The sequence below is a fragment of the Scyliorhinus torazame genome, chromosome 19, assembly GCF_047496885.1.
Source record: "Scyliorhinus torazame isolate Kashiwa2021f chromosome 19, sScyTor2.1, whole genome shotgun sequence".
Lineage (NCBI taxonomy): Eukaryota > Metazoa > Chordata > Chondrichthyes > Carcharhiniformes > Scyliorhinidae > Scyliorhinus > Scyliorhinus torazame.
Genome location: NC_092725.1, coordinates 108,182,400 through 108,201,713, shown reverse-complemented (window position 1 = coordinate 108,201,713; position 19,314 = coordinate 108,182,400). Strand labels below are relative to the sequence as shown.

Genomic DNA, 19,314 nt, shown 5'->3' with positions numbered 1-19,314 from the left:
AAACAGGTTGATATTAAGAAGGAGGATGTGCTGGAAATTTTGAAAAGCTTCAGGATAGATACGTCCCCTGGGCCTGACTGGGTATACCCACAGTTACTACGGGAAGTGAGGGAGGAGATTGCTGCGCAGTTGGCGATGATCTTTGTGTCCTCACTCTCCACTGGAGTAGTACCGGATGATTGGAGGGAGGCGAATGTTTTTCCCCTGTTCAAGAAAGGGAATAGGGAAATCCCTGGGAATTACAGACCCATCAGTCTTAAGTCTGTGGTGAGCAAAATATTGGAAAGGATTCTGAGAGATAGGATTTATGATTATTTAGAAAAACATAGGTTGATTAAAGGTAGTCAGCATGGCTTTATGCGGGGCAGCTCATGCCTCACAAGCCTCATTGAATTCTTTTAGGATGTGACGAGACACATTGATGAAGGTCGTGCAGTGGATATGGTGTATATGGATTTCAGTAAGGCATTTGATAAGGTTCCCCATGGTACGCTCATTCAGAAAGTTAGGGGACATGGGATACAGGGACATTTGGCTGTCTGGATACAGAATTGGCTGACCGAAAGAAGACAGCGAGTGGTGGTGGATGGAAAGGATTCCGCCTGGAGGTCCGTGATCAGTGGTGTCCCGCAAGGATCTGTCCTGGGACCTCTGCTCTTTGTGGTTTTATAAATGACTTGGATGAGGAAGTGGAAGGATGGGTTAGTAAGTTTGCCGATGACACGAAGGTTGGAGGAGTTGTAGATAGTGTTGAGGGTTGTTGCAGGTTACAACAGGACATTGACAGGATGCAGAGCTGGGCTGAGAAGCGGCAGATGGAGTTCAACCTTGATAAATGTGAAGTGATTCATTTTGAAAGGTTGAATTTGAATGCTGAATACAGGGTTAAAGGCAGGATTCTTGGAAGTGTGGAGGAACAGAGGGATCTTGGGTCCACGTACATAGATCCCTCAAAGTTGCCACCCAGGTTGATAGGGTTGTTAAGGCGTATGGTGTGTTGGCTTTCATTAACAGGGGGATTGAGTTTAAGAGCCGCGAGGTTTTGCTGCAGCTTTATAAAACTCTGGTTAGACCACACTTGGAATATTGTGTCCAGTTCTGGTCGCCTCATTGTAGGAAGGATGTGGATGCTTTGGAGAGGGTTCAGAGGAGATTTACCAGGATGCTGCCTGGACTGGAGGGCATGTCTTATGAAGAAAGGATGAGGGAGCTAGGGCTTTTCTCACTGGAGCGAAGAAGGCAGAGAGGTGACTTGATAGAGGTGTACAAGGTGATGAGAGGCATGGATAGAATGGATAGCCAGAGACTTTTCCCCAGGGTGGAAATGGCTGTCACGAGGGAACATAATTTTAAGGTGATTGGAGGAAGATATAGGGGAGATGTCAGAGGTTGGTTCTTTACAGAGAGAGTGGTGGGTGCGTGGAATGCGCTGCCAGCAGAGGTGGTGGAGTCAGAGTCATTAGGGACATTTAAACGACTTAGACAGGCACATGGGCCGCAGTAAATTGAAGGGGTGTAGATATTGAAATTATAAAGCAAAATACTGTGGATGCTGGAAATCTGAAAGATGAACAAGAATGCCGGAAAAGCTCAGCAAGTCTGGCAGCATCTTTGGAGAGAGTTAACATTTTGAGTCCGTATGACTTTCTTTACAGAGCCACACTCAGTGCCATGTGCTGCCATATACTCAACCTCATTCTCCAGCAGCAACGACTCACCCAATCTCAAAGCTGTCCTTGTCCCCATTCCGTTTCAATTCTTCGTCTCATCGGTGCCTCAACAAGAAAGTTTTTCTCTTTCGGGTGTTAAGGAACGCAAGTTCCAACTGATACCGATGCCCATCTGGGTTTCCCCCACATCTTCCCATTTTTCTGACCCCCCATCCCTTCTAAACCCAGCCCAGCTCACTAAAATCCTCTGACCTTCCCCTCTCTGATGCTGAACATTCTGTACTCAGCAAAGGACTTGGTTTTATCCCCAGAAATCCTTGCCTCAAATTTCTGGCTTGGCATGTTGCTGAACTACGCTTCCATCACCTTTGTCTCCGTGCTCACTTCGTTGGGCAGGAGAATTCCCTCCATTCAACAGATCCATTCATCCACCGTCAATATTTCTCCCTCTCCCTGGACCCCTTTTTCTGGACTGATCTTGATCTTTTAATTATAGCTTAATTGTACAGAATCATCAGTCAATTTAATTTTCAACGGGCATCCTGATCCTAGTGCTCAGCGGCAGCACCCCCACCAGACAACGGAAATGTTGACTTCCCCACTGACAAAGTGTGCAGCCCCAACCTCTCATCAAGGAGGGGCATCCTTTTTCACCATGGGAATAATTGCCCCCTCCCCCCCCCCCCCCCCCCCCGCCCTGCACACAGATGATGGTGACCCGATCCCTTCAGCCACACTCCCTATCAGTCCCGCCCCTTGGCGTAGCGAATGGTGCACTGTTCCCTGGCATCATGACACTGACACCCTGACAGTGACGACCCCACCCCCACCCTGACCCTGGTCTCACTTCCTGTTTTCTAACCGCAGAAATCACCATTTAAGTGACCAGCTGTCAATCATAGTTTTGATCCATCAACCTCTGGGTTCTGGGCTGCCGCTGTGTCACTCTGCTATCTGATAGCAGTTGTCAATCTTAACAAGAATGTTTATGAACATTGCGTTAGGCTCAATGGACACTTCTTCAGATGCATTCAAGTGTGACTGGAAAGATAAATAAACAAACCTCCTGGCAGCTGTATTTAAACCTTTAAGCAGCCAATCAAAGGCAAGTTAAAAGTACAGCGTGTGATATTGAATGCTGATCTCTGGGGATTTCAAACCTTTTCAGGTGTTGTGGGCTTTCTAGGAAGGTTCTGACACTTCGGTAAGCAGCAGTTTCAAAAGCATAGGGACTGAGGTAGCAGGTGGGAAAGTGTTTCCGGCTTGATTCTTCACTGAACTGTCTGGCTTGTTCATCAGCTGTCAGGTAGAGCACTTTAGAGTGAGAAGGCCACTTCAGAGTTTTAACAGGTCAGATCAGGATAAAGATCTTGGAACAGAGGCCTGCCTGAGATCACCATGCTTCAAGTTCCCCAAGCCTCGAAGTGGCAGTCCAGACGCAGGACCCCCATCCTGAGGAGTGTTCAGGGGTCAACTCCTTGCCCACGGCCTGAGTCCACCTGACCATCCCTCTGGGGCCTGGTAGCGGCAGAGGGGTACATGAGCAATGGGCTGACCTCCTTGACCCACCTCGGGGTCATTCATGCCAGGTAGAGTTCCCGCTGTGGAGGGGTCGGAGCATAACTAATGAATACGTTGAATGTATATGAACTGTTTACATGTTCCCGCTGACGAGGGGTGGGAATCCTGCTATGGCCAGCGGGACTGGAGATTGGGGGTTTGCGCCCATTGTTGATCCCATTTTTGGCCCGATGCGGGATTTTCTGCCCAATCGGGATTCCCGATCTTAACCGCATCGAACGGAGAATCCTAGCCATCGAGTCAGATTGGGGGGGGGGTGTAATTGAACCAGGGGAGGGAACATAACTCCATTCTCATTCCAGTAACATACATTTTGCTCTAATTCTAGTTCTATGATAAATTGCTATGCCCATATTTATAATTCAGTGAAGGTTTGTCATAGTACAGTTGTATACTTCCAATGCTGGCACTGTAGAGGGAAGCTGTAATTATAGCATGGCAAATTGGCAATGATGTTTTCCATTAGAAAAAGATACACAGCAATTTGTAAAGGAAAAGTTTAAGGGTACATATGGAGGCAAAGTTTTTATGTATAGATGTCCTTTATGATGATGAGCTAATATGTGATGTTCATGCCAGCTTTTCAATTGGCATGGTTAATTGTGTATTTTGTGTGATTGTGCACCATTATTTCCTTTTTTTTAACTCTTTTGTGTAATTTACTTAAAGGTACTGGTAATAGAGCAGAAGAATGAAGATGGAACCTGGCCAAGAGGTCCTTCTACTAATAAGTGAGTTTGGTATTGTCACATTAAATATCTTAATTTTAAAAAACAATCCTAAAATAACACGTTGTTGAAACGGTCCCATCTGTTTCAATGTAGAATTCAATTTTGGTATCTCACCTCTATGACCCAAGCTGCAGTATCAAATTAAAGCACAACAGCACAAAAAGTTCAATGATTTCTGAGATCAGGCGAACTGAAGCTTGACTGTCAAGCAACTCTCAACAGTAGAACTTGTATTTCCTTTTAACTTGTTCTCTGCATTTGTGGATTGTTGCCACAGGTACATTTGTTGCCTATTCCAATTTGCCCCAAGAAGATGGTGATGGGTTCTGTCCATTTAAATTAACTATTGCTGTTAACACCGAATAACTTTCTTGGATGGTTGGGTGAAACAGAATTTTATTTTTCCATTTATTTTTTCTATGGAAAACCTCGGGTGATTAAGTATTTAGGGTGAAATCAAGTAATGGACTGAAGTCTCAACACCATAACTGTGTGGAGACAGATTCACTTCCCTGAAGGTCCCACCGGCATCTCTCTGCCCCTGCCCTGACTACATATCACCAAATTGATTTAATTAACTTTCACGGTTTGCCATGGTGGAATTCTGAAATATTGTCTGGGTTCGGAGTCCAGTACTTTAACATTTAACATTAGTTTATCCACAATTTTGATTCAATTTACTGCCGCATTCAGTTGCCTGCTTTGGCTGGGTTTTACCTGTTTTTAGCTTGGGACAACCAAGATTGAACTCTGGAAGAATTGGAAGAAAACTGCCTTCACTGATAATGGAAATGCATGCACGAGCAAAAAAATATTTGACCAAGACTGTTGTTCTTTCTCGACTGAGAGAGCCCACCATGGAACTTAAAAGAAAGCTATGTAAATTTAAAGGAGATAAATGAAGGAAATGGACCAGAATGTTTGTTATGAGACATATAGAACATAGAACAGTACAGGCCCTTCAGTCCATGATGTTGTGCCGACCATTTATCCTAATCTAAGATCACCCTAACCTATACCCCTTCAATATACTGCTGTCCATCTGCCTGTCTGAGAGTAACTTAAGTGTCCCTAATGACTCTGACTCCACCACCTCTGCTGCATCTGTCGATGACTATCCCAATGCCATTAAAGGAAGTCCTCAACATTGATTCCTGGAAAATAGGGCCTATGTGGAATTACTCTATACAAAACTATCTGAGGCTCATGACCCAAGATTGCCTGCTCCCCACCGTACCCAAAACCCACCTCATGCAGGAGTTACACAAGATGCCCAGGGTTTGGAACATTAACACAAAACAGCTAGTACACAATGCGAATGCAGGGTACTAATGGGAGAGCGATGTTGATAGGAAACAATGTCGTGTGAGGTGACGTTAAGCGAGGACGTCTGAATTCTTGGTTCTCCCTCCTTCTCTCTTGAACTGTCATGACAAATGAGAAGCTCGTGGCAAATTGCAACTGTGAATTAACATGTTTAATCTTTTCAAGTATCAAGAGATCATGCAAACTTGAGTTGGTATTCACCCAGGGAAGAACTGGGCTACGGAGTTCTAAAAACCAGTATATTAGTGTAGGGGTATAAAACTTATTTTGCTATATGTTTTTACCTTTCATGAATAAGTGCAAAATCATAAAATGTTTACAGGACAGAGGCACCATTTGGCCCATGATGTCTGTGGAGGCCCACTGCAAGAGTGGTTCAGCTAGTTTCAGTACTCTTCCCTTTCTCTAGCATTACAATTGTGGTGCTTAAAAACTGAGTTTGAATCTCTACTGAAGCCGTGGCTCTCTTCAGCGAAGTCATTAATATGACTAATACCACAGTCTTATTGCAGATCCTAGCCACTTCACTGCAGACGGAAGAATTTCCTAATGTCGCTATTGGTTCTTTTGCTAATCATTGCCCCCTAGAATTTATCTATTCTGCTAATGGGAACACTACTCTGTCGAGATGAATCATAATTTTAAACACATTTCCATCTATCCTGAAATATTTTTCAGGGATTATATTTACTTAGCACCGCCAATCCTGACATTATCTTCATAAATGTGCTTAGTTTCTTCTAAATGATCACGTACTTCTGCCTGCTTGCAGGGCTCGTGCACAGTTCTATAGTCCATGCAGTTTAAAGGACTCCACTTGGAAGATCATACTTTGATCCGATAAGTTTTACGAATGGAAAATCATGTTCGACAAATTATATCAGTTTTTTGAAGGTGTAATAAGTAGGGGAGAAAGATTTAGTACACTTGGATTTCCGAAAGGCACTTGATAAGCTGCCACATAAAAGGTTGCGGTGTCGCAACATAAATGGTTAATATGCAAGATAAGGGCTCGTGGACTTGGGGGTACTTTGAAATAATGGAGGCTTAGTTAATGGATATGAAGCAAAGTGTAGGGATAATAGGGCATTTTCAAGTTGACGGGCTGCGACTAGTGGAATGTTGCAAGGCTCATTGAGGGGCCGTCAGCTGTTTATAATCTTGGATAAAGAGACCAAGAGTGATGTCACCAAGTTAGCTAACGATGCAAAGCTAGGTAGGAATGTAAGCTGTGAGGAGGCCACAGAAATGAAAAAGAATAGATTGGTTTAGTGAATGGGCAACAAGATAGCACATGGAGGGAATTGGGAGCCCGTTACCCTCGGTAGGTAAGAATAGGCAAGCAGAATAGTTTTTTAAATGGTCTAAAACTTGTAAATGTTCATATTCAGAGGGACTTGTGTGTGCTTGTACGAAGAACTCCTAGTTAGCATGCAGGTACAGCAAAAAATTAGGAAGGCAAATGACATAGTAACCTTTATGTAAAGGGGATTGGAGTACAAGAATAAAAAAGTCTTGCTACAATTGTACTGGGCTTTGATGAGATAACACCTGGTGCGCAGTTTTGGTCTCCATATTTACGGAAGGATATATTTGCATTGTAGACATGACAATAAAGCTCCTCAACATACGTCAACCCTTGCGTCCCTGGAACCAATATGAGAGGCTGACTAACTAGGGCCTGCAGTTTTGAGTCTAGATGAATGAAGGGGTTTGGTCGGGTAGATATTGAGTTTTTTTTCCTCCCGGCTGGTGAACCTATAACATGGGGGTACAGTCTCAGGCCGAGCATTAAGAGATGAGAAATGTTTTCATTCAAAAGGGTTATGCAAGTTCCATTGTTGAATAAATCTAAGGCCAAAATAGACAGGAAATTGAGGGAAAAGGGGCATCAACTTCCCTAAACTGTTCAAGAGCAAAAGTTGAACTTTTTGTACCAGTCGTTATCATCTATCAGCCACATAAGGGGAAGCGGATCAAAAATGTGGTTGGGGTAGGAACGGGATGATCGTATGTTGTGTTTGATTAGCCCAATGGTACATGCAGATGATGATCACCAAGGCAAAATAGCTACTGGGTAATTTAACAAAAGTTTGTGGCCATCGAAGGAAGCAATTAAATGGTAGTAATGAAAAGACACAGGTGTGAAACGGGTGAGTTTATAATAAATGAACCTGGAGATTGGATTGCTACTTTGTGTATCTGCCTGTAATTTTGGCTGCACGGGATGATTTTTATTTAGCTTGCCATTTTTGTACAGGCATCAACTGGTTTTAAAAATTCAGCTTATTTTTAACAAATCACTTGAGTTTAGCTGAAGTTCTCCATATCTCAGTTGAATGGTAAATTCTGGAACAGAATCTGATTCATTTTGGCATTTCATCCTTTTGAGTTAAAGTGAGCACCATATTTTATCACGTGGAAAGAAAGAGATTGGTGCATAACGTTTGCCATGCTATCATAGTACTAGATAATTACATTGATTATTTATGGGCTTTTGTTGTTTGCAAATTGGCTGCCACATATCTCATTTTACATCAGTGACTACTGTCTTCTTTAAAATAAATACTTAATAGGCTATATAGTGGTCTTAATTTGAGGTGTCCTGAAGCCTTGAACAGCACTCTACAAATGTATGCATTTATTTACCTTCCCTTGGGCACTTGGTTCTTTCAAAACTGGGATCATTACCATTCCGAATGGACCTCAGATTATTAGCAGAGCTAGTCATCATGCATTAGTACTGTGAAATACTGCAGCGGTTATTCAGCCCTCTTGGCTGGCACTTGCATCTATACATAAACATAACTGTGCATTTTTTGTAACTATAAAATGAAATAATAGCTAAGACTAATAAGATGCAAATCTTCATCTTATGTTTTGCTGGTAGGGGAAGCTAACACAAAATCCAAATGCTGTGATTTTTGGAAATCTGAAATAAAATCTAGCCAAATCTGATAAATATCACTTCTGTTCCAGGAGCAGCTCCTCATGTTGACTGCTATAGCTGTGTTGAATGCAACTGCGCTGTCACTGTTGTTGATTTTCATGCCATAAGCTCTGTATTTACGAGGGATGGGGGCGGGTAGATGGCAAGTAACACCAACACTGGGTGAGATTTTCCAGCCTACCTGTCCTGTCGACACCACACCGCCACCGTGGGTTTCCCAGCAGCAAGGGGTGCATTCTTTTTTTAAATATAAGTTTAAAGTACTCAATTCATTTTTTCCAATTAAGGGATGATTTAGTGTGGCCAATCCACCTACCCTGCACATCTTTGGGTTGAGGGGGTGAGACCCAAGCAGGCACAGGGAGAATGTGTAAACTCCACATAGACAGTAACCCAGGGCTGGTATTGAACCCGGGTCCTCGGTGCCATGAGGCAAACGTGCTAACGAGCCACCGTGCCACCCTGCAAGGGGTGCGTTCAACGAGAAACCTCACTGACAACAGCGGGACCAGAAGATCCCACCAGTGGCCAAAGACGGGCCGCGTCCTGCTCCTGCAATACATTCAGTCCCCTTACTGGCTGAGGTAGATCTTGGGGCCTATGTCCTCCCCTTGCACCCTAGTCAATACTTTGCACCGCCTCGACAAAGATGGTACACGGAAAGAGAAACTCTGACCCATTCACACCAGATTCAATTTTGGCAGAGGGAAGATACTGCAATAACTTGCAGCCCACGTTTGGAAGCTGTGGTATGCTCCACGTTTGTTATGTCCAGTTGGCCAGGTTCCTCCACATTTTTGTTTTGATCCTTAATTTTGCTCTATTTAAAAATATGTAGTAGTTTGGTTCGTGTGTGTATCCACTTGAAATGACTAGTTCATAAGCATGTATTAACATTAAACATTTGGCTCAGAGACTGATCTACTTAATTGGTCAAAATGTTATTATCTTTGCTGCAAATGGTTTTTAATTGATTCAGAGCCTCATTGTAAAAACACAGCTATGCTAACTGTTATCATTTAATGTAAAGTGAAAATGGACAATATTAAATTTCCTAGGTGTGTTTTGCTTAATGCATATCGTGTTGTTGATTGTCGCTCAGTACTACCGTTGCCTCTGAGTACATGAGTCCCAATCCAGAGGTTCGGGCACAAAGATCCAAGCTGACACCCCAGTGCATTAGTGAGGGAATGCTGCCCTAAGGGAGGTGCCATCTTTCAAATGAGATGTTAAACAGGCCCTCATCTGCTCTCAGTTATCGCACATCTTTGGAGAGTGCTGATTGGGGTGAGATGTGTCCTGAATTCAAGTCAGTATTTATTCATCACTTTTCATTTAAAAAATATACGGTCATTATCCATTGTAATATGTTAGAGCTCAACAGGCTGCCACACTCCCTCTATTACAACATTTCAAAAGCACTTAATTGGTTGTAAAGTGCTTTAGGATGTCCTGAGGTCATGAAAGTCACTCTAAATTCAAATTTCTTTCCCTCGCTCAGTTGGGCTCTTGCTCTCCTGCTCCTGCTTTCTCACACCCTTTCTCTTTCCTTTCTTTTTCTATTGACCCACCTACGGTTGGGAACTTCTGAGTTTTACCATATCTGTTGTTTTATAATAATCTTTATTATTGTCACAAATAGGCTTACATTAACACTGCAATGAGGTTACTGTGAAAATCCCCTACTTGCCATACTCCGTCGCCTGTTTGGATGCACAGAGGGAGAATTCAGAATGCCCAATTCACCTAACAGCACATCTTTGGGACTTGTGGGAGGAAACCGGAGCACCCGGAGGAACCCCACGCAGACATGGGGAGAACGTGCAGACTCCGCACAGACGGTGACCCAAGCCAGGAATCGAACCTGGGACCCTGGCACTGTGAAGCAACAGTGCTAACCACTGTGCTACTGCGCCGCCCTCAAAATATTGAACTCCGAGCCAGCCAGGAGTCGAGCCTGGAATCTCCTGATTTGTAGTCAGACGCGTTATACATTGCGCCACTTGCCCATGGCGCCATTTCAGTTGAGCACTTTGAAAATAAGTTGGTTCAACTACTTTAAGAATAGCTGAAATTTGAATCGCAAATGTGCAAAACAATACATTATTATGCTTATAAATTTTTGAATGTGGAAACAATATTGAGAAAAATAAACAGTTGATTTTATTTTCTGTCTGAATTTTTCTGGATTGATGGAGATATCTTAAGGAGCAGTTAGGTTAGCATGTTCTTAATTTAGATTGTGGTACTCAGTTAGTACCCTATTTCTAAGCAAATGCACAAAGGTTCCTGATGTCGGCAACTTGGAATCGTTTATGGATCCCAATCCAATCTTAAATGGGCAGCCAAGTTTGATGAACTGAAGACATTGCAAAACCGATGAGCCAACATTTCTTGGCGAATCAGACTACCCAGCAGTCAGTTTGTAAATTGAAACTGATGCCACTTTTATACATCTTACTATATTGAACTAGTGATAGCGGGAGGCAATATCTGGAGCTTGGATGAGCGGTTTCATTTAATGGAAATACAAAGTCCCTTGCATGTTAGCTAGCTCTTAATTTAGATACTGCTTATGACTGGCAACTATTCAGAAAGAATTTAAACCTCACAGCGGCAGGGACCCAGATTCAATTCCGACTTCGGGTGATAGTCTGTGTGGAGTTTGCACATTCTCCTGGTGTCTGCGAGGGTTTCCTCCGGGTGCTCCAGTTTCCTCCCACATTCCAAAAGCTGTGCAGGTTAGGTGAATTGGCCATGCTAAATTGCCCCTTAGTGTCCAAAAGATTAGGTTGGGTTACGGGGATAGGGTGGGGTGTGGGTCTAGGTAGTGATGCTTTTTCTAAGGGTCATTGCAGACCTTCTGCACTGTAGGAATTCTATGATTCTATGTACTCCCCAAATTGTATCTCGTCTTTCTCTGCTCCAACCAACCACAATTCAAAAGAAAATTCAGGCTTTCTCGTGGAGCTTACTGATCCCTTGGAGCAGTGGAAAAAGATGTTTGCTCATCTCTCATTAACTAACAGATTTGCTTTATAGAATAATATCTTACCTTGATTATCTATACAGATTATATAAACAGCAGATCAGACCATAGCTGTGACGAGATGAGAGTTAACATTCCAGGTCGATGACTTTTCATCGTAAATCAAAGATTCCTGATCAGTGCTTTTATCTGTGCTCAGCTATAGTATCAGACATGGTAAATTTGACTCTGCTGTACTTGGGTTTGCAAGAGAAAATGTTGACTGGCTGTCCTGGCTCCTATTCATGGAATGGACACACTTTAAAAAAAAAACATTTTTATTGAAAATTTTCATTATAAGCAAAAAATATAAAAGTTAATTTAAGTTACAATGCAAAGAGAACATAATAAACAATCAAGAATCCCAATTTGCTTAACCCCCCCCAACATTAAACTAAACCCCTAAACAACTGACGGTGATTAACTCTTTGAAAAAGGAAATAAATAGCTGCTATCTCAGTTAGAACCCTTCTACACACCTACTCATGACCTTCTCCAAATGTAAGAACAACATGAGGTCACCCAATCAAGCTGAGGCACTGGGCAGAGCAGAGGATCTCCAGCCAAGCAGAACTCTTCTCCGGGCTATTAACTAGGCAAAGGTGAGGACATCCTCCTTCACCCACATCTGATGCGAGTCTGATACCCCGAAAATTGGCACCAATGGACATGGCTCCAGATTGACACTAAGTATCTCTAATATGGTGCAGGAGGAGATCCAGAAGCTCACTAACTTGGGACAAGACTAGATCATATGGGTGTGGTTAGTCAGTCCCCTGACAGCAACGCTCACCCCTGTCCTCCACTCCAGAGAAAAATCGCTCATTCTCGCCTTTGTCAAATGAGCCCTGTGCACCAACTTGAACTCAGACTCAGCCAAACACAAGATGTGGAGTTGACTGTACAAAGAGCCTCTCTCCACACCTTGTCATCCACTTAAAAATTTTTTTTAGAGTACCCACTTATTTGTTTCCAATTAAGGGGCAATTTAGCATAGCCACTCCACCTAGCCTGCACATCTTTGGGTTGTGGGGGCGAAACCCACACAAACACGGGGATAATGTGCAAACTCCACACGGACAGTGACCCAGAGCCAGGATCGAAACTGGGACCTTGGCGCCGTGAGGTAGCAGGGCTAACCCGCTGCGCCACCGTGCTGCTACCTTGTCATCCACAACAGGACCCAATGCACCCTCCCATTTCACCTTCACCTCATCCAGTCGAGCTGACTCCGCTGATAGGATCTGGCTGTAAATACACAAAATGCAACCCCCACCAGGCCAAAGACAAAATCGTCTTCAACAGGGAGGAGGGTGGTGCCAAGGGAAAAGAGGGACAAGTCTTATGCGAAAAATCACATCTGAAAATAAACAGATTGGAATCAGGGAGTTGAAATTCCTCCCAAAAGCTCCTTTAAAGCAAAGCTTCCCTCCATGAACAAGTCCCCAAATCTCTCCAGACCCTTCCTCCTCCCCTGACCTAAACGTCAAGTCTATACCTGCTGTCAAAAAGAGGTGGTTGCTGCAGACTGGGGCCAGCAAAGACATGGAACTAAGTTTTAAAATACTCTCTGAACTGCTTCCAGATTGTCTGGGTGGACACCGCTACTGGATTTGAGGAAACTTTTGTCAGAGAAAACGGCAATGATGCAGTCACGAATGCCCCGAGGCTGGAATCCTAATAAGAGCTTGTGCTATTTGCCCCAATACGGAACCCAGATCACTAAATCACCCCAGTACTTTCTCAATATTGGCTGCACAATAATAACATTAATTGGGTACAGCTAAAGCTCCTGACTATCTGTCTGTCTCTCACTCTCTGGAGGAATGTCCTGTGGATCTTAGGAGTCTAATAAAGAAGGACTTCAGTAGAAAAATGGGGAGAAACTGAAGAAAAATAAAAATCTTGGGAGCACTTTCATTTTAATGGTCTGAATCCTGCCCGCCAAGGACAGGGGAGGTTATACCTCATCTGGAAATCACATTTGACCCCATTGACAAAATTACTGCCACACGGATACCGAGATAATGAAAGCTAGATCTGGCAAGGCGAAAAGGAAACATCCTCAGATGGGGTCCCCTCCAATACCGGGAAGTATTGACTCTTATCCAAATTTAACTTGTACCAAGAGAAGGAGCCAAAACTCCTAAAATAGCTTAATTAACTCATCCATAGTGGATACTGGGTCCGTAATATAAAGAAGCAGATCATCTGCGTGCAAGGACACCCTCTGCTCCACCCCTCCACTTGCTGGAAGACCGCAGCGGTAGGCAAGCGGTTCTATTGCTAAAGCAAATAGGAGCAGAGACAATGGACATCCCTGCCTCGTGCCACTATTCAAAGGACAGTAGTCCGAGTTCAAAGCATTTGTGCGAACACTAGCAGTGGAAGCCCTATAAAGTAAATAAATCCAGGATATAATCTTCTGCCCAAATCAAAATCTCTCAAAAAACTCAAAGAATTTCAAACTTTTGAACTCAAAAAGTTGTGTATTCCTATTTGGCGCAAGAGTAGAAAGGGAACTGTGGCCAAACCATGGCTTACAAGGGAAATTAAAGATAGTATCAGATTCAAAGAAGGGGCGTATGAATTAGCAAGAAAAGCAATAGAATTGAGGATTGAGAACAATTTAAAATTCAGCAAAGCCAAAGATTGATCAAGAATGGTAAAATACAATTTGAAAGTAAACTAGCGGGGAACATAAAAACTGACTGTAAAAGTTTCTATAGGTATGTAAAGAGAACAGGAGCATCACGAGCTTCGTGTGGGCAGGGAAAGTCCCGAGAGTAAGGAGGGGGTTCCTTCAGCGTAGTAGGGACAGAGGAGGATTGGCACTACCGAACTTGGGCGATTACTATTGGGCCGCCAATGTGGCAATGATACGTAGATGGATGATGGAGGGTGAGGGAGCGGCGTGGAAAAGACTGGAGAGAAAGTCCTGTAAAGGGACGAGTTTAGAGGCGCTGGTAACGGCGCCGCTACCGTTCTCACCTAAAAGGTTTACCACGAACCCGGTGGTGGCGGCAACACTGAATATTTGGGGACAGTGGAGGCGACAGAGAGGGGTGCGGGGAGCCCTGGTGGGGTCCCCTATCAGGAACAACCATAGGTTCACCCCAGGAAGAATGGATGGACGATTTCAGAGCTGGTACCAGTTGGGAATTAGGAGGGTGGGAGATTTATTTATAGATGGGACTTTTGCGAGCTTGGGAGCATTGGAGGAAAAGTATAAGTTGCCCCGGGGAAATTTCTTGAGATATATGCAGGTGAGGGCGTTTACTAGACAACAGGTGAGGGAATTTCCATTGCTCCCGACACGGGATACAGGACAGGGTGCTTTCAGGGGTGTGGGTTGGAGAGGGCAAGGTGTCAGAGATTTATCGAGAGATGAGGGAAGAGGGGGAGGAGTCGGTGGGCGAACTAAAAGGAAAGTGGGAAGAAGAATTAGGGGAGGAGATAGAGGAGGGTATGTGGGCTGATGCCCTAAGCAGGGTAAATTCCTCTTCCTCATGCGCCAGGCTTAGCCTGATTCAATTTAAGGTGCTACATAGAGCACACATAACGGGAGCAAGATTGAGCAGGTTCTTTGGAGTGGAGGACAAATGTGGGAGGTGTGGCGGGAGCCCGGCAAACCACGCACATATGTTTTGGGCGTGCCCGGCACTGGAAGGGAGTGACGGGAGTGATTTCGCGGGTGGTGAAGGCCCGGGTCAAACCAGGCTGGGGGTTAGCTCTATTTGGAGTTTTGGTAGAGCCGGGAGTGCAGGAGGCGAAAGAGGCCGACGTTGTGGCCTTTGCGTCCCTAGTAGCCCGGCACAGGATCCTACTCATGTGGAAGGAGGCGAAACCCTCCAGACTGGAGGCCTGGGTAAATGATATGGCGGGGTTCATTAAACTGGAGCAGATAAAGTTTGCCCTGAGAGGATCGGCTCAAGGGTTCACCAGGCGGTGGCAGCCATTTCTCGACTACCTAGGGGAACGTTAGAGGGAAGACAGATGACCAGCAGCAGCAACCCGGGGGGGGGGGGGGGGGTTTAGTTTAGTTTAGGTCAAAGATAAAGGGGTTTTGTTACTTGTGTATTGTTAAAAATTTCTGTATTGTTATTGTTGCATTTGCTTTGTAAGAGGGGAAAAATTGTTGTTTGGGAAAAAAATTTCAATAAAACATATTTTTTAAAAAAAGGTATGTAAAGAGAAAAATATTAATAAAAACGAATGTCGGCCCCTCACTGTCTGAAACAGGAATTCATAACGGAACAAATAAATGGCTGAGAACTAAATTCGTACTTTGCTTCTGTCTTCACAATGGAAGACATGAATAATGTATCGGAAGTTCTGAGAAGCACAAGTTTTAGTGAGGAGCTTAAGGAAATTAGTATTAGTAAAGAAATGGTTTTGGGGAAATTATGAGATTGTAGGGGGGCGTACAAATCTCCAGGACCTGATGTTCTTCATCCCAGAGAACCTCAGGAAGTAGCCCTAGAAATAGTAGATCCTTGGTCATTTTCCAAAATTCTTTGGACTCAGGAATGGTTCCTACAGATAGGAGGGTAGCAAACGTAATCCCGCTATTCAAAAAGGGAGATAGAGAGAAAACAGGGAATCATAGACCAGTGAGACTAACGTTGGTAATCGGGAAGTTGCTGGAGTCAGTTATCAAGGATTTCATAGCATAGCATTTGGAAAGCAGTGGTGCAATCAGTCAGCATGGATTTACAGAAGGAAAATCATGCTTGACAAATCTACTCGAATTCTTTGAAGATGTAACTAAGAGAGTTGATCAGGGAGAACGGGTGGATGTTTTTTATTTACACTTTCAGAAGGCTTTCGACAAGGTCTCACATAGATTTATATTTAAAGTTAAACTGCGTGGGACTTTGGATAGTGCCTTGAGATTGATAAAAAGCTGGTTCGCAGGCAGGAAGCAAAAGGTTGGAATAAATGGGCCTTTCTCTGATTGGCAGGCAGTGACTAGTGGGGTATCGCAGGGAATGTTGTGCTAGAACCCCAACTATTAACAATTATATATTAATTTAAACAAGGGAATTAGTATCTCCAAATTTGCAGATAATACAGCAAGTTGGGTGGGTGGGTGAGCTGTGATGAGGATGCAGAGATGCTTCAGTGTGATTTGGACAGGCTGAGCGAGTGGGGCATATGCATGGCAGATATGCAGTATTATGTGGATAAATGTGAGGTTATCTGCTTCGGTAGCAAAAATAGGAAGGCGGATTTTTATTTGAATGGCTGTAAATTGAAAGAGGTGGATACTCAGCGAGACCTTGGTGTTCTTGTGCATCAGTCGCTGAAAGTAAGCGCGCAGGTGCAGAAGGCAGTAAACACCACATCAACTTTCAAAATTTTACGGTGAGCAAATACCCTCGACCTTTTCACTGTGCTATTCAAACTCCTGGCATTCCAGGTGACCAAATGAATTGGAGGCCTCCAATCACCCCCTCCCCTCTCAATCCGGAGTTGGTCATTTCCACCAAGAGTTCCATAGATAGTACAACAAATGGGTCCACCTAAGGTGGCCACGAAACCCACGAATAAGACTTAAAAAAACCCAAACACCTGCAGTCACCATTACCAAACTACCCCTGCCCCTCCCTACCCAACCCAAACAATACCACACCCAAACATACAAAAAATATAAGGTGAACAAAAATCACTAAAGCCTATTTCTAATTAACCTAACCCCAAACAAAACAAGAACACTAAGCTCATAGAATTATAACCCCCTACAGAAGTCCAACTTGCAAAACATTCAACCCACTCAACAAAGAAATGCAAACATGAACATAAACAAGGAATCCCAACGACCTCCCATCTCCAGATGCTCACCCCGAACATCCCAAAAAGTCACTTTTTGCCGTGTCTGGTACCCCACCCCAAAACGGACTTTTATAGAGGGTGAATTTGGCTTGCTGAATGTTGCCCACTTCTTTTGTCGGCTCCGCTCCCACATCCTGATAAAACCTGATGGCGTAGCCTTCCCATTTGTAGTTGCGATGCCCATCTCAGGACCTGCTCATTTCCTTGGAAGCTGTGAAACTTCACAATTACTGCTTGCAGTGGTTCATTGGGACAAGACATCTGTCGGAATGTCTGGTGGGCTCGATCCAGCTCGGGCAGGGACGAGAGTCCACCCTACCCCAGCATCTTCCAAAACATCTTTTCAAAATACTCTGTGGGAGTTGGGCCTTCCATCCCCTCTGCCAATCCATTTTGCCTCCTTGAGCGATTCTCCAAATCATTCACCTGGCCTTCAGCACTTTATTCGTCTCCGCCATCAGAGACATCTCTGCTTCCAGAGAGACAATCTGGTTTCTGTGCCTCAAAAGAGACAACTCCATTCCTTGTATCACAGCGCATGCGCTCTTACTGTTTTGTTGGTCTTCTCCAACACCAACACAATGGGAGCCAGGGGCTCCATTCCCTGTTGGAGTTCCATTTTTTAAGGGGCTTTGATATTTTCTGTCCTTTATCTGTTAGCATTTTTCTTCACTCTGGGTGGGAACCGCCCTGCTAGCCAAAGAGTTAGCTCACTGGAGTGATGCGGTGGGGATGACTCCTCAACCCAATGGGCCTCTTCCATCGACTCACTGAGGTTCCCTGACAATACCTGCTGTTGCTTCTCAAATTCTGTCACCAAGGTGCGCGTGGTTGCCTACGACACCTTGGCTACTGAGGAACCCCGAGAGGCCTTCGATTCAGTCGGCAAACTTCTGCTTTCAGGCCTTTTCCCCCTGGTCTTCCTGGGCATTTCCTCTATTGAGATACCTTATTCCATTACACAAGTGGGTTTTTAAACAACAGTACCCCCAGAAACTGACTTGAAGGGGCTAAAAGAACAGTACCCTAGTGGAAACCACCTTGTGCACATCTTCCCCCTACACAAGTCCCTCGATACACATTTCTAATAACAATGTTCGGAATGAAAATATTGCATTTGGTTTTGTTGTTACTTGTGGTTCGATTAGCAACTGACCCTCACTGGGATTTATGTATGAATAAATGGCAAGTGAGTAGAGAGTGTGACAAGTAACCATTCAATTTGTTGAGTTCGTATCATGAGAGCAGCAACAACTTGTATTTGATGAAACATCCCAAGGCATATCACAGGAGCATTCTAAAATCAAGTGAACCGCTAAGCAGTGTAAGGTCTGCTGACCAAAAGCTTGGTCAAAGAGGTAGGTTGTAAGGAGTGTCTTAAATAACCAATGGGCATCCAGATTTTTGGGCCTAGGCAACCGAAGGCGCAGCCACCAATGGTGTAACAATTCAAATCAGAGGTGCACTTGAAACGGGTATTAGAGCAGCACAGAGAGACCTCCGGTGGCACTCGCGAGCAGAGTAGCAGCACCAAGAAGAGGCTCCCGCCGCCATACGCTATTTTCGGGGGTTTTCCTGCTTCTCTTCCCCCCCCCACCCCACCCCCGATTTTTTTTCGTCCTTTAGGGCCTAAGAGTCAGGTGGCAAACCAAGCCAGTTTAAAACAGATGAAGAACCCTGCGGGAGAGTCGGGCTGCCGGAGCGGTGGCATCGAGCATGGGCTGCGCGGCAGTTGGAGCGGCGGGGGCGGAGTCGAACACGAGGCAGTGGAGGCGGCAAGCCCGAATCCAGGATGCAGCATGTAGAGGGGAAGATGCACATCGGGTGGCTCCCGCTTAAAGAAATGTTTAAGAAGTTTGAAGTCCGGTCCCGGGGGAAATTTTATTTTTAAAGATAGAAGAAAGAAAGAAAAATAATAAGTCATTAAAGGATGCGAAAAGCAGCTGTGTAGAAGGGGGGAAATGTGGGTTCACCGTCGAGTGAGAGGGCCAGCAAAAACGCTGACAAGATGGTGGAGGCTGGACCGCAAGGTGGGGCCGCACTACTTACAGTGGAAAAGATGACCGAGGTGATGGCTGTGGAGCTGAAGAAGCAGCTTCCGAGGCACATGGAGGTGTTGAGGAAGGAGACGGCGGTCGCACTGAAATCATTGGTGGAGGAGGCAATTACTCCGGTGAGGGTAGCTGTGGCAAA

At 44.5% G+C, this 19,314-nt stretch overlaps 1 protein-coding gene across 12 annotated transcripts in view; it reads left to right on the top strand.

Annotated features, from left to right (window-relative positions):
- Positions 1-19,314, top strand: part of LOC140396417 (ubiquitin carboxyl-terminal hydrolase 15-like) — a 231,410-nt gene that overhangs the window by 81,459 nt on the left and 130,637 nt on the right. For 11 of the 12 annotated variants that reach the window (XM_072485038.1, XM_072485025.1, XM_072485026.1 and 8 more), the window contains one exon: positions 3,921-3,982. In XM_072485038.1, the coding sequence (XP_072341139.1) occupies positions 3,921-3,982 (62 nt within the window). Of the gene's footprint in view, positions 1-3,920; positions 3,983-9,900; positions 10,406-19,314 lie in introns of those variants that run through there. The other variant, XM_072485036.1, reaches the window with a different exon arrangement.